The sequence below is a fragment of the Lolium perenne genome, chromosome 4 (genome assembly GCF_019359855.2).
Source record: "Lolium perenne isolate Kyuss_39 chromosome 4, Kyuss_2.0, whole genome shotgun sequence".
In the NCBI taxonomy this organism is placed as follows: domain Eukaryota; kingdom Viridiplantae; phylum Streptophyta; class Magnoliopsida; order Poales; family Poaceae; genus Lolium; species Lolium perenne.
Window position 1 is genome coordinate 144,326,569 of NC_067247.2, and position 21,445 is coordinate 144,348,013.

The 21,445-nt window shown below is 49.4% G+C and overlaps 3 protein-coding genes across 3 annotated transcripts; 2 read left to right on the top strand and 1 right to left on the bottom strand.

Annotated features, from left to right (window-relative positions):
- The first annotated feature begins 4,138 nt into the window (after positions 1–4,138).
- LOC127294120 (uncharacterized) lies at positions 4,139–5,974 on the top strand. The gene has a single exon (XM_051323874.2). The coding sequence runs from the start codon at positions 4,621–4,623 to the stop codon at positions 5,917–5,919; it is 1,299 nt and encodes a 432-aa protein (XP_051179834.1). The 5' UTR covers positions 4,139–4,620; the 3' UTR covers positions 5,920–5,974.
- Positions 5,975–6,025: 51 nt separating this feature from the next.
- On the bottom strand, positions 6,026–10,596 carry LOC127294119 (mitogen-activated protein kinase kinase kinase 3). Its single transcript, XM_051323872.2, has 11 exons — positions 10,141–10,596; positions 8,666–9,124; positions 8,476–8,563; positions 8,323–8,385; positions 7,904–8,064; positions 7,721–7,796; positions 7,576–7,635; positions 7,393–7,500; positions 7,068–7,304; positions 6,600–6,730; positions 6,026–6,509 (listed from the first exon to the last, which is right to left on the bottom strand). The coding sequence occupies exons 1-11, from the start codon at positions 10,473–10,475 to the stop codon at positions 6,254–6,256; spliced, it is 1,974 nt and encodes a 657-aa protein (XP_051179832.1). The 5' UTR covers positions 10,476–10,596; the 3' UTR covers positions 6,026–6,253.
- Positions 10,597–19,800: 9,204 nt separating this feature from the next.
- On the top strand, positions 19,801–20,453 carry LOC127347271 (uncharacterized). Its single transcript, XM_051373480.1, has 2 exons — positions 19,801–20,389; positions 20,431–20,453. The coding sequence occupies exons 1-2, from the start codon at positions 19,801–19,803 to the stop codon at positions 20,451–20,453; spliced, it is 612 nt and encodes a 203-aa protein (XP_051229440.1).
- Positions 20,454–21,445: the final 992 nt, after the last annotated feature.

The following is a 21,445-nucleotide window of genomic DNA, read 5'->3' on the forward strand; positions in this document are numbered from 1 at the left end:
GGAAAGTGATCCTTTGGACAATGTTTATTGAGATACGTAAAGTCGACGCACATGCGAAGGACCTTAGTGTTTTTCTTCGGCACCAGTACTGGATTTGCCACCCATGTGGCCTCTGTGTGCAGCTCCTTGATAAAACCAGCTTCTCTTAGTCGATCAATTTCTGACAGCATGGCCTTGCGGTTTGGTTCCGAAAAACACCGCAAAGGTTGTTTGATTGGTCTCGCTAAAGGATCCAAATTTAGGTGGTGCTCGGCAAGTTCCCTGGGTACTCCTGGCATGTTAGCTGGACACCATGCGAAGATTTTCCAGTTCTCACGGAGGAACTCGACGAGCGCGCTTTCCTATGCGAGGTCCATGTCGTTTGCAATGGACGTCGTCTTTTTCGGGTCTGTCGGGTGAATCTGCACCTCCTTAGAATTTTTCTCAGTATTGAAAGTTGATTCTTTATTTGGCCTTCCAACGTCTGGCAGTACGTCGTAGTCAGTCATACTCCTTGACGCCAAATACTCAGCTTGCATCCCGAAAGTTTCTGATATCCGATGAAAATCCTTGTCGCATTTATCGGCCAAAGCAAAGCTTCCTTTGATTGTGATTGGTCCCTTAGGTCCAGGCATCCTCCATAGCAGGTACGTGTAATGTGGTACCGCCATAAATCTAGCATATGCTGGTCGTCCTAACAAAGCGTGGTACTGCGACGGAAAATCCACGACTTCGAACTCCAGCTTCTCGATTCTATAATTCTCTCGGGTTCCAAACTGAACGTCGAGGTTAATCTTCCCTAGTGGATAACTTGGTTTTTCCGGTGTGATACCATGGAACCTCGTGTCTGTTGGTTTCAGATTTGCTAGGGATATGTTCATCTTCCTCAATGTATCTGCATACATAAGGTTTAAACTGCTGCCTCCATCTATAAATACGCGAGACACATCAAATCCTGCGATGAGCACTGGTAGTATGAGTGCTGACTGTCCTGGTCGAGGAACTTGCTGTGGATGATCCGCGATGGTGAAGCCAATGTCTTGCCCTGACCAATTAAGATACTCGACTGTTGGTGGAGGCATCTTTTCTGCCATAAACACCTGTCGCGAGATTACTTTCTGAGTTCTGTTGGATGGCCTTCCCTTCTGAATCATCGAGACCGCACCGTTAGAATTAGGATCAACATAGGGCGGTGGTGGAGGTGCTGCCGCTATTCTGAGCTGATGTCGATTGTCGTCTGTAATCGCGGGAGGAGGTGGCAAATGAATCTCACTCCTGGGTTCTCGAGGATTTCTCTGTGCTGCCTGAGCATTAGCATGCCCTGCCCACCTTAACATCGCCTGGAAATTGCGACAATCTTTCTGCAGATGTCCTGACTGTCTTTTTCCGTTGCTGTCGAGGAAAAAGTGCATCTGACACGGCCCATTCATCATCTCTTCGGGAGACACGAAAGGCCTTGGGAACCTTGGCCCGCTATTTTGCCTATTGTTTCGAGAGTCATCTCTATTGTCGCTTCGCTGCTCATTGCTTCTTTGATAATCATCTCTATTGTTTCCTCCGGTATTTGCTCGGAAGCCTGCCGAGATTTGACCTGGAGCGTCATAGCTCGGGTATTGTCGAGGGAATCGTCGCCTTGGCTGATAATTTCGACCGCGGTCTTCCTCTGGCGACCTGTGCCGTTTGTTGTGAACAGCATCTTCTCCATCTGCCCATCTGTTTGCTATTTCCATTAAAGCAGATACTGTCTTTGGGTTGGTCCTCCCCAAGTCCTCGACAAAATCTCCACGCCTGATTTCTGCGACAAACGCATCTATCGCTCTCTCGTCAGATATGTTTTCTGCCGAGTTTTTGATGATGTTCCATCTTTGGATATATTTTCTCATTGGCTCGTCTGGCTTTTGTCGGCACGCTCTCAACTCCTCTAGTGACGCAGGTTTCTTGCACGTGGACCGGAAATTCTTGACGAACACGTCCTCGAAGCTTTCCCAGCTATCTATGGATCCTGGAGGATGTTTCTTTATCCAAGATCGTGCAGCTCCACTCAAATGCACCTGGATGCTTTGCATAGCTGTTGCTCTGGTTCCTCCTGTGAGCTTCACCGTCTCGAGATAATCAACTAGCCAATCCTCTGGATCTTGAAGGCCGTCGAATTTTTTGAAATTATCAGGTAACTTGAATCCCGAAGGGACTCGAGTTTTTCGCACTCTCCTCGTGAAGCACGGCAAGCCGCACATATCCTCGTCGTTTAATTCTGGGGACTGCCGATGTTCCCTCCTGCTTTGTCTCGCTCTATCGACTCTTGCTTGTGCTGCCGTGTCCCTTGCTCCACTTGGTCCTTCGGGAGCCGCCGCTGCTGCTGCCGCAGGTCGTGGACTATTTTGCCTTGCTGTTCCTTCAGGAGGTGTTGTCACAAACGCCGTTCCCATGGCTCCAACTCTTGCCATTGCCATGTTGTACAGTGCCTCCCTTGGATCTCCTGGGGGTGGTTTGGATGCAAGGATAAAAGCTTGCGTCGCCATATACCCAGCTTCTGGTGTCTTGGGTATGATGTTTCCTCTCGTGTCTATCGACATAAAAGACATGTCGAGGTTTTGCACCAAGTGCTCTCTTTCTGCTTCAGGTACGTTTTGTAACCTTGATCTTGCTCTGTTCCGAGCTTCTCTGTGGCTATCTCCCGAAGTTCTAGATTGTCGACTCAGCTCTGCCATTCGCCTACTTGATGCAGAGGCTGCCTACTTTCTTCTGTTTAGCTCGGCTGCCTGTTTTTCCAATTCCCTTGCAGCTCGTGCAAGCCTATATTGATATGCTTGTAATTCTTCTGGTGTGGCTGTGGTAGCCATTGGTTCTGAGCCATCCATAGCTCTTGCGGCTCTATCCCATGCTGCTTGCGGGAGTCGAACTCTGTCTCGTGGCTGTGACCCGATATATTTATTGCCTAGACCTCGTCGCAAATCAGAGGGATCAACGTATGGATTTCCCAAATCGTCGAAAGCTTCAGATGTTTCTTCTTGGTCATGGCTTGGCTCTCCGATAACATAAATCTGATGATATTTTGTATTCAGATCTATGTTGGGTTTGGTGACACCATCGTTAAGATTGGCGAAGACCTTGCCCACTGTAGTAGATTTGTCGATGAAGTTGTAGCTATCGACACTGCTTGAGCCATTGCTTATATATGAGTCCGCAGATGACTCAAACGACATGTCGCTGAAGATCTTGGCAAGTTTTTCTCTCGCCCTGGTGCTGATGAAGCGTGACGACGAAGTTTCTTCCTCTCCTGATTCGGTTGACGATGTATGGCTTGAAAAATCGGAATCGACCGCCGACGATCCCGACGAAATCAGAATTTCGACACGATACGATCCCTCTTTCTCGACGCGAAAGTGAAACCTTCCGAACGTCATCTCCATAGGTTCCTCCAGATACGCATATGCATCCAAACGGGAGGGCGGGTGAGGAACAAAATCAACAGGACCAGTAGCGATCTGTTTACCTCGATCCATTGCGTTGCTTGCGGTTGATGAAGTCGACGATTTTGAACGTGCCATCGAAATCGTATCCTTGACGCCTCTAATCCCCACAGACGGCGCCAATTGACAAGGTATTAACTTGTCAATGCCTACAGGTTGTAGACTAGGGTTTAGTTGGAAGTAGAGGGCAAGTAGATCTCGAAGGTTTCAGCCGAAAAGTACTCGACGATTATGAAAACTAGGGTTTTAGAATAATGATTTGATTCTCTCTGCGTCCCTCGACTCCCCCTTATATAGGAGGCGGAGCCGAGGGATTCGTGTCGTACAAGTTACAGAGTCCGGAAAGGTTTCTAACTCATCCCGCAAGTTTACAAATAACACTTCCTATTACAACTCTAGCTTTCCTTAATAATATCTTGGGCTTCCAAATCTTCTTATTCTTCGGGTAGTGGGCCTTCAGTAAACCCCGGGTACTATCTTCGGCAGGCCCATTTGGGATGCCTATGTCAGCGTGCGGCACTGCAAGGGGCGTGGGAAGGAGACTAGAGGACCACGACTTCATGATCGAGAGCGATCAGATGTGGATCCTTCTTTTTTTTCGTGTGGACCGTTTAACACTTGAACCGGTTTGTTGGTTTTTAGTAACCGAGGTCATGTTGACACAAAATCAACAACCTTGTTGAAGTGATCAATTTAAGAAGTTTAAGGTCTATTTTAGACCAAAAAATAGTTTTAGGACTAAAAGTGAACTCTTAGTAAAATTGAAGGACGAAAAGTGGACTTTCTTCTTATATGGAGTACCTGTTTTTTCCAATATACTCCATGAGATTTTCCATGTTTCGGACTTGTTTTGAGCATTTTCGGACTTTCTATGCGTGCTTTGGAGTTTGGAGCCCGAGCCTAACCCGGACATCATGCCTTGGGCCGGGCTACCCCGAGCCTATTCTAAATTCTAAAGAGCTCAAATCATCCGAAAATTCTACGAAGTCTCTTTGGATCAAAGAAGCGGGGAAAGGGAACAATGAGTCAATCAATGAAGATCTGCGCGCATTAGGCACCACCGGCGCCGACACACGGCGCACGAGTAGTAATCAGAACGCCGAAGGCAACGCTCTATATCTGCGTGTCCGTTAACGGTGGTACTTGCCGGCGGCGTGCTGGCGCGCGGGCAATGCGGCTGCTCACAAGGTGTTCGATGGAATGCGGCGGTAAGCTGAAGTCAGTGTTGCGCACGAGTGTGGTCCTCCGCGCGCTCTCGCCGAGCCGGTCTGGTCGGCGCAGCGGCGCAAGACGTATGCATTTCTTGCCCGGTCCGGCCTCGGAGGACGAGCGAGAGTACGCCCCGCCGCCGCGTGGCTGGTACCCGGCCGCCTACGGCAGGCTGCTCCGGCTCGCGGGGTCGCTGCGGGGCGTCGAGGTCGCGGACGGCTACCTGCGGCACGCCGCCACGGGGTCCCTCGTCACCGACGCGCACGCCGTCGACCGGATGGAGCACTTCGAGGCGCTCGCGGGCGAGTTCGCCGCGACCCGGCGCGGGCCGCCGCTCAAGGCGACGGCACTGAGCTCGCTGACCAAGGTGTGCGACGTGCTCGGCGTGTCGGCGCAGCGGAGGAAGAACGTGCGGCTCACCGTGTGCCCGCAGGTGACGCAGCACCACGTCTGGCGCGGCGCGCTCGAGGAGGTGCTCCGGGACCTCCGGGAAGACATGGGCGCGCTGGATGCCCCGTCCCCGGCGACCCAGATGGCCGAACAGATCGCGTCGGCCTGCGCCAGGTTCTTGTCGGACACCGCCGACGCGGCGACGTCCTCCTCGCCGTCATGGATGCGTCCGACGCCGTACAGGAAGCCCGCGCCGGCACGGGCCAAGACGTGGCAAGAAGTGCTGGACATGTTCACAGACCTGGCAAAGTTCCTCGCGACTGACACGCGGCTGGCCGGACATGCCCAGAAGGTGGAGGCCATGAAGGAGGGGCTGTACCAGATACACGACATCATCATCGAGAGGTCCATCGCCTTCAAGGAGGCGCGCCACCAGGACTGCCTGGTGCAGAGGAACCTGTCCAAGAACCTGGGCCACTCGTCCCGGGGCCTCTACACGCTGCTGCTCTTCTACCTCTACGGCACAGTCCGGGACATCGAGGTGAATATCGGCAGGAGCCTGTCCGGGAAGGATGGCAAGAATGTCACCGTGCACGCAGTGAAATTCCTCATCAATGGGGATGAACTTGCGGTCCAGAGCGGCATCAAGCAGCTGAGCCGCGCTCTCGGTGTCTTAAAGTTTGTTTGGGAGGCGGCAAATACCGACATTGTGACTACCGAGTACAGTGGCAAAGATTTCGTCGTCAAGAAAGACAACAGTGTGAAGGGAGTGTTGAAGCTTCAAGGGCATCTGTGGGGGCTTGGTGTTGAAGAGAAGGCAGTGACATACAGAGGGAATGTGTTCCATGTGCATCAGATACGACTGCCCTGATTTCCCATATTCGCAACATCCTATGTAAGTCATCAAGCTTCTCAAGATTAGCAGAAACCTGTATTCATTCAAAATTGATCATACAAGGACACAACAGATACAGGTATAACCTGAAATGCTACTCTCTTTCTTGAACAAAAATGCTACAGTATTTCTTTTCACTAGATCTCGTTGCGTGAATTTGTACAAGGACGAGGCAACTGTATCCTGACTCCTGAGGGGAAGATACATACAGAAAGGGAGAAAAAGAAAAAAGAGGCCCCTTAGGTTCTAACACCATAACCGAGGGAATATCTTCTCTTCCAGTATAAAGAACATGTACGGTTTGGAATTTCTATAATCTTCTTGGAGAATCAAATGTTTGTGTTATTTTCCGTTGAGGGATTTCGAGCCATGGATCTGAAAGATAGTTGCTTGCTCGAGTAGGGTAAAGTGCATTGTTGATAGGGCTGTAGTTGGCTGCTCCCGCTGAATATGCTGGATGAGGAGGTGAGGGCAAGCAACTCCGATTGGATTGCTTGTACTGCCGCGGCGGGCTACCGCACGGCGACACAGGCAGAGACATGTTCATCCGTATATTGGATGCATTGCTGAACAAGCCAGATTTACAGATTCTGTTAGACAATGTAAGAGATGCAATTTTATCATATTTTTAGTAAAAGTGGTAAAAGAGAACATACATAGCAGAAATCCTGCGAGTGGATATCGCTGGAATGGAAGCTGCTGTCATTGGCAAGTTTCTCATCCCGAGATTAGTATCCCGCAGAGGTGATAAGCTTCTGTAGGATGATAACGCGACGTTTGTCTTTACCTGAAACATAATCATAGCGGTGAGAAATTAAAGGACACCACACTCAATCTTGGGGTTAATCAATATGACAGATAATGGCCATCTAGCTTAACTGGTTATCATACAAATGCACAATCATCTTTTATACTTCCTCCGTCCGGAATAAGTGACTCGAATTTGTCTAGATTCGCATGTATCTACACACTAAAACGTGTCTAGATACATGCCAATCTAGACAAATCCGACTTGTGTAGATACATGCGAATCTAGACAAATTTGAGTCACTTATTTCCAGATGGAGGGAAATAATATTGATCACTACTATATGACAGTATATAGTCATAGACTGTAGATGTACCGTGGTTTTGTTGCCGTCGCTGGAAGTTGGAAACATATCCCTAGTAATGCCAGACCTGGAGCTCCTAACTGAAGCTTGGTCTTTGACCCAAGGATGTTCTATTAATTGAGCAGCAGTTGGACGGTCAGCAGGATCACGCTGCAAGCAGAGTTTCAGAAAGTTTTTTGCTTCAGAAGAAAGATGATCTGGGATATCAGGTATGTCTTTGCTGTTTCCTATTTTGAATATTGCAGCAACCTGTGACATTAATTGCAATAGCTTAGCAGACAGTCATCAGAAAGACAACCACCATAACCATGAAAAAAAATCATGGAAACAAACTCACCCCTTCGTACTGACTCCAAGGAGGCCTTGCAGTTGCCATCTCAAGAATGGTGCAGCCAAGGCTCCAAATGTCCACTGAAAGGCTATATCCGTTGGTATTCATGATAACCTGGGAAATAAATGGACATCAGGTGATGTTCAACTTACAAGGGAGAATACACAGGAAAATTACAGTACACTTTACCTCTGGAGCCATCCAGTAGGGACTTCCTTTGAAGGATTTGATAGATGTGTATGCTGATATCTGTATAAATATAAAAATATTCAATAATATGATATTTATATAAATAAAAGAAATTTCATATCGTTGGCATGGTATTAGTACTTACATGCTTGGCCATGCCGAAATCTGCAAGTTTAATGTCACCGTTAGGATCTACAAGTATATTTGCTCCTTTGATATCTCTGTGAGGAAGGTAAGCTTTAGTCCATAAGAATTAACAAATACAAGCAGTTTTATAAAAGGAAAGGACTGCCATCCTATCCTATGAACTTTGGTGACTTTCCAATACCTGTGCACTGTTTTCCGCCCATGCAAGTATGCGAGGCCAGAAAGGATCTGCGCAGTGTAATTCCGGAGGACTGTCTCCCCAAGTGGACCATATTCTTGAAGCAACTTATGTATAGAGCCCCCAGAAACAAACTCAAGATAAACTGAGAGTGTCTCAGTCGACTGCATTGCAATATAAACATATTCAGGCAACATAAAAAAAGTGTAGCAAATAAAGTATAACTCTTCAGAATTTACACCACAGTGGTTTACTGGTTTATGAGTAGGAATGAATATGTTCCAGTTTTTCTAAAATTTGCATCACCTCCTAAGTTTCAGATAACAGATTGTAATGACTGTGATTGCTGAGGTAACTTGTGATGTAATTACATGTTCAAGACTAGATCACAGTAAGATTATCATTTCTTCTTTTGTACTAACCAGTTCGCTGCCGTAGTACTGCACAATATTTGGATGCGAAAGCTGATTCAGAAGCAACATTTCCTGTCCATGAGGAGCAGTGTCAGTATGAAAGAACTAACACTGTTCCATGAGATTGATGCTAACTAATCCAATATGCTCCAAAGATGGTACCTGATTTAGCTGCCTCAGACACTCTTTTGAGTTTGAATCATCAGCAATAACCTTGACCTCTTTAATTGCACACATTTGGCCGCCTTCACTGCATTACATTTAAAGTGACAATTTAGTATACTGTAGAAAGGAAAGATTCAGCTACCGGGCAAGGGGAGAAAAATAAAATGCTGTGGATCAAAGTAAGCACCTGTTGAATCCGAGGTATACTTGCCCAAACGTACCACTACCTAACAACTTCCCCTTCTTCCACTGCGAATGAAGGGAACGAGATGATGAGCACGGGGTTCCTGGAGGAAGAGGAAGCGGGTGCGCTGAGCTTGAGCTCCGTGAATCATCCTGCCATCCAGTAGGGGATCCAGGGCATTGCCCGAACGCTCTTGAATGCACAGGCGAGGCTGGACAGTGTTGGCCTCTCGAACTAGGAGGAGAGCTCGGCATCCGTGTAGGGAACACAATCTCTGTCGATTTCCGACCACGGCAGTAGTTCGTTCGGTCATTGGAAAGATCCAAAGTGTTGAGCTGAAACTCTTTCCTTGGAGAAACAGAGGCTTCAGATGATCTGCTATGCTCCGAAACCTGATGGTTATTTGCGACGAAGCGCCCTTCTTCCAGCACAAGGCTTTGTTTCCGAGAATCAATCGCCAGCCTATTAAATTAGTCATGAAAATCAAGTATCAGTTGAAATGCAAATCTATGGAACCAATAGCTCGACAGGAACTGTTTGTTTAACGATCCTAGAGCTATCATCATTATCTTAAAACAATCATTGGGAGTGCAGGCATGTCCCCAAGTAATATTCTTCACTCCAAAGAAATAGAAAAAGTCAACAAGTATCGTCTGCCATGCTTGTAGTACACGGCTATAAGTTGTGGGGGCATACTTTTATTTGGATTAGTTTGCACATCAGCAATTTCAGATGAGATTGGGAAATCGGCAGCTGGAACTGCCCAGAAATTTAAAATAGTATAAAATATTGCCGTAAAGGCAGCACTAATCCAGTGCCAATGGAGATCCAAACGAAAAGGATTCGGTGTTGCAAGGAAGAATACAGCTTCTAATCTCTCTGTTAACAGTAAAAATTAACCAAACAAACGAAGCACAGGCAATAGCCATGTGATTTTCTAAGATAGAGTGAATCAAGGATTCAAGAAGATCCAGCTTTTCTTGGGAAGGTTAACAAAAAGATGCTGTTTGGCGCCACTGGGAAACTGGGTTGCGGAATCCGGTTCCAATTCGATTCATTCATTCGAATTAAATCATGAGCACGAACACACAACTTTTCGCCTTTTCGGGAGAAAAGCCAGCCAAACATGAGAGTTGGAGCTCTAGGCAAAGCAACGACCAAAAACCAAATCTCGAAACCCAGACAGACGTGAAGAACAGGAGGACTCCACCTTCAATTGCCGACCAAATTAATTCAAAAAAATAAGCATCTCTAAGAATAAATAAACAATTCAGCAGGGTAGCAGCAAGTAGAAGGGCGCAGCAGGAACGAAACCTTTACACCGAGAATTGAGCACGAGCGCACCAGCAAAAGCCCAAACTTTAGGCTCCCCTCCGCGTGAACCAACCAAACCAACCATCTAATACCGGCAGATTAACCAACCACTCTGCTGTACTGCCAGTAATACCTAATACGTGTCTGCCTCTGCTCTCACGTACCTGTAGAATCCGAGATCCGGCGGCTCGTCGGAGGCCGCCGATGACCCGAGGGACGAGCTGCCGCCGCTGGACGTGGACCCGGACGCGGAGGTGGAGGGCAGGGGCGACGGCAGGGACGCCGGCCGCGGCAGCGGGTGCCCGACCGCCTGTTGCAGCTGCTTCCCGCGGCCTTCCCTGGCGATGAGCGCCTCGTCGAAGCTGCTGGCCTTCTTGTTCTTGCTGCTGTCTCTCCGGACAGCGGTCCCGGCCGCGGGCGCCGGGACAGAGCCGCCGGGGCACGGCGGGTCCGGGCCCTTGGTCCTGGTCCTGCCCTTGCCCTTCCACCACGCCGGCATCCTGGCTTACCACACACGGCGCCGCCCTGGGCCGTGCAGCGCTCGTTGGGCACGCAGAGAGGGGGGTGATGAGGGGGAGGGGAGCGAAATGGGTATCGTCGTCGAGGGGAGGTGGAGGTGGAGGTGGAGACAGAGAGGCGTACACGCGCGAGAGGAGAGGAGGAGAGAGAGCGGGGGGTCTTGTAACGACCGGGGTCCCGTCGGCGGGGCCCACGCGCGGCGCTGCTCTGCTCTGCTCTGCTCTGGTCGGGCGGGCCCACCTACGCTGCGCAGCCGCCGCTGCCTCGGCTCGGCTCGGCTCGGCCTGAGTGCATCTCTCCAGCGGCGCGACGCATTTTAATGTCCGCGAGCCTCCGTTTGCGTCGCGCTGCGGACGCTAAAATGATCGTTTTTGTCCGCACGTCCGTTTGCGTCTGGGGTCTGCTCCAGCGGGGCGACGTATTTTTTTTCTTCTTCTTTTCCCTTTTCTCAATTAAACATAGTTTCAAATATTACATTTTGAAACATGATTTTACACAAACTAACACATAGTTACGAACATGGTTTACACAAACTAACACATAGTTTGAACCATGGTCGACACAAATATAAAAAAATTGTAAATAGAAACCAGTTGTGTTGATTTCCGTATGTTCGCTCCCAAGAAAGAACATTCGAGGGCACACCCAATCACCCAAACTGGAAAATCCAGCGGGAGGAGATGGTGCCCTTATTGGTTCTACCGATGAGGCGAATGCAGAACGTAAACCTCGACCATCGGCTTCGTTTGGCCCGTAGCGATTCGTCGCAAAGAAAGAACACTCGACGTTCTAACTATCGGTGTCTGAGCCGGAGTCGTCGATGTGGTAGTGCTCGCGGCCGTCGTGTCGTTGAACACCTTGACGATCATCTCGCCGTCCCCTTGTAGAGGAAGGTGAGCCGGCAGCCGGCTCGAGCGCGAGGTCGCGGCGAACTTGTCCCACCCCGTGTGTGTACATATTGCCCTCGCCCGTCGAACAGGACCTCCACGGTCCGGCAGGTTGCTGCAGCTGGCCTCCCGTAGCTGCAAGTGCGTCGGCTCGACGCCGTCGACGAACTCGGCGAACTTGTCCGGTAGCCGCTTGATGGCGAGTGGGTCGTCGTCGATGCGGAGGAGGAACTCGAAGCAGCGCTCCTCCTGCGAGGACGAGGAGGGCGCAGGCGACGGCGAGCATGGGGCCGTAGCTGCTCCACCACGGCGGCCCCTGCCCCGCCACGGGCACCAGGTGGCCGCGGCCTCGACCGCCTCGCCGGCCACCAGGACCGGCCATGGACTTCCTCGCGGGCTTGGCTGCGTCGCAGGAACACCTAGGCGGCGCTACGATCGAGCTTTGTGGCGGCTAGGGTTTCTTTGGAAGAGTGGATGAGGAAGAAGAACGCGCGCCCCCTTTATATAGGTCGGCGGCATGCGGTGGCCGCGGGACGCGTGGCGTCGCCATTAACGTGGTTGGCGGAGGTGGGCGGCCGCTCGGCAGCCGAGGCATCGTCGCCATTAACGTGGCGCAGAGTGCCGAAGCGACGCAGCTTTGCAGTCGCTGGCGCGTTTGAGAAGACGCATCGACGCAGGGTCGCTGCCAGGCGGGCCCGCCGAAACGTCCGCCAGATGCGAGCGGACGTTTCCGGCGTCCGCAGAGACGCATCCGAGGCACATATTTGGGCCAGGTTTGCGTCTCCGCGGACGGCCCGGTCACTTTGCAACCGTTTGCGTCGCGCCGCTAGAGATGCCCTGAACCTGTACGCGTAGGCGTAGCGTTCATTTGTCCCCTGCCTGGAAGCTGCACACGTAGGCGGATGTGCGCGAGTGAGCTGTGGGACCCGGACGCTGCTGGGGCGGCTGCTGGCAGGTGGGCCCGAGTTGCTAGTGAGGTGGTGGGGCCGGCACACACGGTGGTGGCGTGGACGTGGCTGTGACGTGTTGGGTGGGGCCGACAGGGACGCGCTGGTAGAGATGCACGCAAAGTGGGGTGGTTACCGGCCACCACCAGTGTTTTAAGACCACACTACTACTGGATACTCATACTGATAGGGCAATTGCTGACACTGACACAAGGGTGTCTCTCTCTCCCTCTCTCGTTCATGTACTATGATGTACTGTATTCATTTCTTCTTACGCATGTACCTGCACATTATTCTTATGCAATACACAAACATGTATCTACACGAGCGTCTTCTCTTAGAGCATGCCTACTCACGGGTCCCATAGGCCTACCAATAGCGTTATTAGATACCACATCTCTACCACATACTCCAACTACATGTACCGCATAACGTGGATGAGGTATGCTGCATTCGCTATTTCCGTCGCGAAAAACTAGGCGGTAGAACAAATTGCCTACAATTAGGCCGCCGCTTGCGTCGCCCGCTCCGCCAATGCCTCGACCGTGCCACTCGCGCCGCCAGTGCCCGTGCCCACCCTCGCTCCGTCCAGTCGCACTCGTTCGGCTCTGCCCCAATCGTGCCCGCCCTCGCTCCATCTGGCTCCCCCCTGGCCCGCTTCGGCCGACCAGCTCGTCGGAATCATTCTCCGGCGGTAGTACGTGCGGTAAAGACGGGAGTTCCGAGCAGAACATTTGCTCCCGCCAACCCTTTTTGTTCCAATAGGGTAGTGCTACAAATGTTTGGTCTAAATCCAGGTCTGTGGAGCATTTGGGCTCGGGATCGATGGGGTATTGCTGCATCCGAAATTGACCATCTCGCAAATGTACGGTTTGGGATGTTTTTTTTATCTGCTACTGCATACTATAGATTAGTTTCTAGTTTTGCCCCGAATGAGGTATCTGCTAGATATGCTCTTAGGGACGCTCGAATGAAAACCCGCGTCCAGTAGCAACCTCAATAGTGCCATTGTGTTTGACACCTCCCAATACTTTGCCTCAAACTTCTAGACTAACCTCGATGGATAGAAAGTGGACTGGGGCCACAACGGGCAAGCGGGCCACATGGGATAGGCCCACATGTAATGCAAGGGGGTGCCCTCGGGAGCGATCAATTGGGGGTTTTGTGTCTTGTGTCCGACATTACATACATAGGCGCGCACATGAGGTGCCTAGCCACAAAACATCCAGGGAGTGGTGACTAGGTATTCATTGTCATATGTGCGTTAGTGTGTGCCATAGAAGATCATGGGAGTGGACTAGTAGCCAATCCATCAACCAGCAGCTACATCACCCCACATAACCATGTTTTTTCATCAACTATAATGAATAAATTGCAAAGAAGACCAAATTATGAAAGTTTCCTAAGTGGCAGCACTCTATTGATGTAGTTGTCGGACGTTATATGGGTGCACGACGGGATATGCTCTTATGACACCAAAATTCCACGGAAAAGTGCTTGGAAACACCAGACTAATTTCTAGTAAAAATCAAGCGCCTAGCTCGGGAAAATAAATGGTTTGCTCTGCCCTTCTACTCCAACACATCTCTTCCACCACGTTTTCTTGTTCTCTTCGCAAGGGCCCGTTCTCAGGGTATCATACCTTCCTTTTCGTAGTTCCTCTTCCCTGAGATCCTCCATCACTTGCCGTGTTTTCCCCGCGAACTTCTCCTTTGAATCAAGAAGGTTACTTCGTGGTGGAGCTCGAGTTCATGATGTCGAGGTTCGAGAAGGCACTACGTGTATGGGGATGGTTCTAGTGGCACCTGATCTGTCTCCACGTGGCTCAAGCAAGCCAAATTTGTGGTCGGGGAGCCCGAGCCAAGGAAGGGTAGGTGGCTCCACCATTGATGGTTAGAGGTGTGTGAAACTAAAGTGTTTTGAAATCGCATAAGGCATTTTAACATGCTGCAAGTTTTTCTTGTGTGAGGATGAGTGACATGTTGTAAAGGTTTTGGGTTTATGCCTCGAGAAGAGGTTTCCTCGTGTTGCAAACACATTTCTATGGTGATGCTTGTTTGTTCAAATTTGATACATTCTGTTGCCCTCTCGTGTTGTGACTATGGAGACACATTTTCCGGGCATTCGTTGCAATGGACGGGGATTAGTTGTATACACGGTTATTTTTTATGCGTTGGCGGATTGGAGACCTTGTAAGACCTTTGTGATAGCGGGGGGGTAATTGTTGTGCGGACGAGTTTACCGTCTGACTTACCAACGAAGGTGAATCTGAAGGTGGGATGGTGGGGAGCTGCTAATTTCTCCTCCATTGCAGGTAGGTGGCTGGCGCCTGGCGCTCATCCAATTTCACCCTCTCGCGGATTGTTTTTCTCGGAGCTCTCCACGTGTCCACCTTTGGCGAGCGCACGTTAACTAGAGGATGGCCTGCAGTGCAAAAGCCGGATCTATATATCTATGAAACAAAAAAGAATTAGGTGCGAGGACGATTACAAAACGCACAAGCTGAGATTTGGAGCACGCCATAGCACTCCACCTAGCACTGTAGCAGGCAGCCCATAGATCGACCCATCGCTAGGTAGAGTAAAGAAGAGCTGAGGAGTAGCATTGGCGTCTCCTGCCCAGAATCAGCGAACGACGATAGTTTATCAGGGATCAGGCGCAGAACACAAGGTTCATGCACGTCGCACGCAGAACGGAAGGACGCGGCGTGGTTTTGGAGTGCGGAGGCCGCCGCCAGCCGTGGCCGTGGCCGTGGCTTCTTCGCGGCTGCTTCGGCCGGCTGAGCGAGCGTCAGTGGCGTGGGTGGGATGGCGCGCGCCCACCACCGTCCGTATCCGTCGCCACGCACCCATCGCCGAGCCCACTTGCGATCTCTCGCTGTCTCGCGCGGATTGCCCTTTAAAATCCATCGGCGTCCACATGCCCCAAATACGCACGCCGCCGTCGCCGTCCCCGTCGCCGTCGCAGTGTTCGGCCCCGCCACCGCGCGCGTGGAGAGAAGCTTCTAGCGCCGGTACAAATTTGAGGCCGCTAGGAGCTATGCGCTTTTCTTTCTCGCGCGCGGAAAGAAAATCTACCGTGACGTACTCCTAGGATGAAGTTATCTTACTACTAGACTAGATCGTCGCATGACGTACGATGAATATTCCACAATCTTTAGTCTGGTGTCAATTAAAGGCTAGCTCATGCTGGTAACTAAAAGTGACAAGTGATCGATCGATCTTCCTCCCGGCGCCTGTCCAACCTTGCATGCAAGAAAAAAGAGGCATGATTCCAAAAGATTGTTCCATCGTTGCATCAATTGCACCCGTCCATTTCATATTTGTCTTCGTTGATTTAGGTAATAGCGCAAAGTTGTATACGTCGGCGATAACTAATGTGTGAAACGGGGGAAGGCTCATTTTGTAGCCGATAAACGAAGGCACAATTCTTTTTCGAAATTTGGGGGGGGGGGGGGGGGGGGGGGGGTTTGCAGCCGTTTTGTTACAAAGTTTCAGAAGTTCAGTAGTAGTTGTACATCTCATGGATCGCACATGGTGAACATAAATATTAACTAGCGAAAAAACATGAAATTAAGCGACAATGCATCTTGTGTTCTTCTATAAAGCTGTCTACCATCTTTGTTGTAAAAAAGCCCGAGCAACCTTCTCCATTGGCATGCATCCAGAATACTTATGGGTCCGTTACGCCCCCGGCGGAATATAGCACCACATGTGAATCCAATGTGTACATATACCGATAACCTGTGAAAAAGAATGAGCATACATGTTCTCGTTGAAATAATGTCACTTTCAGCGATTTCAAATAGCCCACATCGAACCACAAATACCCGTTGGGCTATGTTATTTCGTTGTTTTCTCTACCTTCACTTAGCTAATTCCAAAACATATTTATAATATTAACTACTGGTGAAATATAAAAAAATACGTTGAACAAACCAAGACGAACGAAGGGACAATAAAAAAAATAAAGACATGCTGAGCTTATCGTTTTAGATTCGCTATGAAAAATAAGGTAGGAAAACTAATTTGTATCATAAGCCGTGAGCATGTCACAATGCAAACAGCAGAGGTTTAAGCAATCTATTCTTGGCATGATACAATGAGTTAGGTGGAACATGACAATGTTCACGGGTTTGGTTACTCAAACGAAATCAAAATTCTGAGATTCCTAAGAACCTCTTCATACTTGCAAAAACAAAACTATAGATTTTGCCCAATTTGATCAGACTACTACACAGGGATTGGGTGAAATCCTGCCGTCTGCCATCAAGCTGCCCCATTTCCAGCGCACTAGCTGTGCGCGAATATTCCAGCTGAGAACGAACTTGGATTGGATCATCCACTGAAGCATATATAAGCACGGATCGACGTCCTTATCCGCATCCACATGGCCGGATTAAAGTTGAAGCACACTCACCTCATCGATCGGGGTTTCGATTAATAGCACGTTGAGGCCGGAAGCGGTACCACCCCACCATCGCCACTTGCCAAGCTTTAAATAAGCTTGTGTTTTGTTTTGTAGCCGTGGGAAACGTTTGGCCGAGCTTGGCCGGATCCACGTACTGTTTCGACGTGCATACCTGAACGGTTCGGCAGGATAAAAACAAAGCGAACCAAACATGACCATGACGCTTTTACTATCTCCGTGTATTATTATGATGTCAGGCATACGTGCCCTCGAGGTAAGCTAGCTCTCGGTTTAAATATACTACCACTGGCCGGCTATCCTAATGTAGATCCTGATGGAGTGATGTGTCTACAATTTGCACACTCTTATATGATCATATATCTCTTTTGCAAGTGAGGTACATGGTTGAGACTTCAGAAATCTCGCCGAAAAACGGTTATTCTGCTTACCGCCGACAAAAGTTCATACCAGACGAAATATATGTTGGATTATTAGGCAATTTCCGTGTGAGTTTAATTACTGAAAGCAACATTACAGATGCACAAGTATACTTAACCATACACACCAGACTAAGCACATGCATCAGATCTGAACATGGAACAAGTAGCAGTGCAAGGTAGGAGAGGGAAATCACGTACATCGCGACCGGGAAGGTCGCACCAGCAGTAGCACCACCACCACCATGGGAGTTGTTGATGTCGCCCATGGTGTAGTCGAAGTCGTCGATGAAGCAGACGAACCGACGAAGATGAACACGAACAGCAGCGAGCAGTCGCGCCGAGACGCTCCCCAAAAACCTTATCGCCCGTCTCCCGGTGCAGGATCTCAATGGACGGGGTTTCGGAGGCCTGCTCTCCCGGACGGCTGTGCACGCAGTCACCGGGATGGGGAAGACTAGAGAGTAGCACAGCAAAAGGAACTTCACGAGAGAGATCTAAGAGCACTGTTTTCCAGATCTGATCGATCTCCTTGTATAGCCCGGGAGGAAGCCGACCCGACCGCGTTGACACGCATAGGAAGCCAAGGACACGCGGCGAGCATGCACATGCAGGTCGACACATACCCAACACAGTTGGTGCACCAAGCAAAAATTTAGGCTTCCTTGAGTGTGTCTCGAACTCGAACTCGAGTCACGAAACGCGACGTGCATGACGTGACGTGACGTGACGTGACGAGCCGAGACGGGCGGGCGGAGGAGGAGGAGTGCGCGAGGGCTCCTTCTATTCTCACTCACTTGGAATGACTAGAACAGCAGCCCTTATATACCACTCCAACTCTCTCCCAACTAGCAATGTGGAACTAAACTTTGTCCCCCAAGGCTGTCCCAAGCTGCCAACGTGATGGGCCTTGAGATTTCAGGAATTGTAGACCATATGGGTTGCCTTATTGGGCTGCAGCCCATCTACATTCAACAATATATGGGTATTTATATAATTTGCTTGATCTTAAATATTTTAGAATTTTTTGGATAGATTTATAAATTTATTTGAAAAATCTCGAGCGGTATTTTGAACAGTAATTCTAGTATTCCAAAAACCGATAATACCGTGCCCATTGCTGTCTTTTTGCAACCGAGAAAATAACATTGGATACACAACGGTGGCCACAAAGCACTGCCCCTCCATTTCATAAATCCTATCATAGATTTACTATAGATTTTAACTAAAACCGCGATAAAATTTGTGGAAGGAGGGAGTAATCATTAATGATTTGGTAAATATAGTCACTCTGTTTGAATGAATAATATGCGTGTTCCAAGATCTATCTATGACAAGAATTAGTATGTATATATATGGGATGTTTGATATAGAGTCGGTATCATTAAAAAACTTTTTTAAACATGAATCTAACAATATTAATTGTGATGTATAATCGAGATATTGTTGCTCAAATCTTCCGATCAAATTTCGTCTTGAAAGGCTTGTGCACCTTATTCATATGAACGGAAGTAATAATTGACTAGGCACTTTCATCATATTGGTGTTTTGGTTGAACCGCTCGTAGCATGCAATTCCACACGGTTCTGGGTTCAAATTCTAGCCAATGCAACATTAAAAAAAATTACGGCCTCCCTATAACATCCAATGATCCACATCCAAAAAATAAGGCATCGGGTCTAGACGTAAGGTGAGTTGAATATGATTGCCTAAACTATTCCATCACATCGATCTTTTGGTTAAACTAGTTAGAGCATACAATTCTACATGATTTGGTTTAAACTCGAGCAATTCTCTTGGTGTACCCGACATCAGTTCCAAATGACCCTGCTCATTTAGAAAAACGAAGCACCAAATCTTAGGGAATGTTTAGTTGGTGCCCAAATTTGCCCTCCAATTTTTTGGCAGCCCATGAAATTTTTATCCTTGTTTGATTGGTTTCCTATGAAATGTTGCCAATGGGTTGTTTTGATTAGAGCCTCGAGTTGCCGTGCAAAAAAAAAGGCGTTAACTGAGCGGTTTGTTGGCGGCATCCAAATGGCCCCAACTCTTCTCACATTCTCTTTACAAATGTTGCCAACTTTTTGGCCAACATTTGGGCTAAGGAATCTCTAACCAATATTTAGGCTAGGCAATGGTTAGAGCATCTCCACCGGCGCCCCCGATAGCGGTTCCTATAGCATTTTGGGGGCCGGCAGTGAAAATGGGCTCGCACCGGTGCGCCCCAAACGGCGCCGGCCAATTTTCGAGCCCAATAGAATCGGCGGCAACCCCGTGCTGGCCCCTTCGCCAAGGGCGCGAATTGGGCGCGCCGGCACCTCGTGGCACGTCTGAAAACGAGTGTGGGCTCCGCCTGGTAGCATGACACACCGTTTTCCCACCTCCTACACACGCCCAAACCGACTCCCACCCCTCTAGATCGCCACCGTCGTCGTCGCCGCCGCGCCCACCCTGCTTGCAATAGACACCGCCGACTGTCTAGGAATCGCCGTCCATCGACACGGCTGCCACCCCCTCGACCGACGGCCGTTGTTTTGCCCGGAACAGAGCTCGCCGCCACCGCGATAGTATCGCCCCGCCCGCAAGGTGTTCGTCCGATTGCCGCGATGGACATCGACGACGAGATGATGGTGCAGTTGTTCACGGAGGAACAGAACGCTCAGGCTGTTCGGCGGCAACAGCAGCAGCTGATTCTGACGAACATGTTGCTCGTTCGCCAGCCTTTCTTCGTCGTGCCTTTGCGCGGCGGCTCAAAGCCAGGCAAGAGGAGGAACATCAACCGGCATCGTGAAGCCGGCGCAATGCTGCTTGACGTCGACTACTTCAATGACGACGCGACTCATTCGCTGAAGGAATTTTGGCCCCGGTTTAGGATGAACAAGGACATGTTCTTGAAGATTGTCCACGACGTCACGGAGTACGACACATACTTCACGGCCAAGAAAGATTGCACAGGTTTGTGGGGCTTTACCTCAATTCAGAAGTGCACTGTTGCAATACGCTGTCTTGCATACGGAGCTCCTCCAGATACAGCCAATGACTACCTACGGATGACAGAGTCGACATGCACAGAGACTCTCTACAGGTTCTGTCGAGCCGTCGTAGCGGTGTTTGGTAAAGACTATTTGAGAGCACCAAGAGCAGATGATACAGATCAGATCTTGCAGAAGAATGCAGCAAGAGGGTTTCCTGGGATGCTCAGAAGCATTGACTGTATGCATTTGGGATGGAAGAATTGCTCTTTTGCTTGGCAGGGGATCTACAAGGGCCATACTAGTGAGTGCAGTGTCATTATTGAGGCGGTGGCAGACCAGGAGCTTTGGATTTGGCAGGAACAAACAATGATATCAACATGCTGCAGCGCTCTCCGGTGTTTGCCAGGCTAGCTGAGGGACAAGCTCCTGCTGTGAACTTTGAGGTAAACGGCCACGCATACAACAAGGGGTACTATCTAGCTGATGGTATCTACCCGACGTATGCTACATTTGTGAAGACAATTCCCTCTCCATCAAACGAGATGGAAGCCTATTTTGCAACATGCCAGGAAGCAGCACGCAAGGATGTTGAGCGTGATTTTGGGGTGCTTCAGCAGCGTTTTGCCATTGTCAGGTACCCTGCTCTCACTTGGTCCGAGACACATATGTGGGAGGTGATGAACGCCTGTGTGATCATCCATAACATGATCATTGAGAGCGAGCGTGACACACATGTGCAGGATGATCATCCATTTGATTATCAAGGGCCACTAGCTGAGGTAGAGCATGTGCCCCAAGAATTTGCTGCTTTTCTTCATATGCACAATGAAACTCGAGATGCAGGTGTCCATGCACAGCTGAAGGCGGATCTAGTTGCGCATTTGTGGGCAAGGAGAGGAGCAGCCAACTGAAAGAATATCTCTCACATTATGTTTTGTGTGTTTGATGTCAATATATGTGATACACTAATGTTTGTTTAAGTGGTACAGGGATTACATAGATACATTTTCATGTGTGTTGGATGTGGTCAGTTCTGTCAAAAGAAAGCAGAAAAAGTTCATCAGGCCGGATAATCCGGGCCGGATATTGTGGAAATATCCGGCCCCCAGTTTTCGACTAAATCTTTGAGGAAAAACAAGTCGGTATAGGGGCCGGACATTTGCCCGGATATTGTCCCGGTTTTGTTCCAGGGCCGGAATATCCGGGCCGGACTTTTTGGAAATATCCGGGGCCCTCGAATTTGGCTAAGGACCTGAAGAAAAACAAGTCTGGCATAGGGCCGGACATTTGGCCG

Bases quoted from the DNA above. Each gene is read 5' to 3' on its own strand.
- LOC127294120 (XM_051323874.2), top strand. From the start codon at position 4,621: ATGCGGCTGCTCACAAGGTGTTCGATGGAATGCGGCGGTAAGCTGAAG.
- LOC127294119 (XM_051323872.2), bottom strand. From the start codon at position 10,475: ATGCCGGCGTGGTGGAAGGGCAAGGGCAGGACCAGGACCAAGGGCCCG. The intron at 8,386-8,475 runs GTACCATCTTTG...CCTCATGGACAG, and splicing joins GTCTGAGGCAGCTAAATCAG to GAAATGTTGCTTCTGAATCA. The intron at 7,636-7,720 runs GTAAGTACTAAT...ATATTTATACAG, and splicing joins ATTTCGGCATGGCCAAGCAT to ATATCAGCATACACATCTAT.
- LOC127347271 (XM_051373480.1), top strand. From the start codon at position 19,801: ATGATGGTGCAGTTGTTCACGGAGGAACAGAACGCTCAGGCTGTTCGG. The intron at 20,390-20,430 runs GTATGCATTTGG...TTTGCTTGGCAG, and splicing joins GATGCTCAGAAGCATTGACT to GGGATCTACAAGGGCCATAC.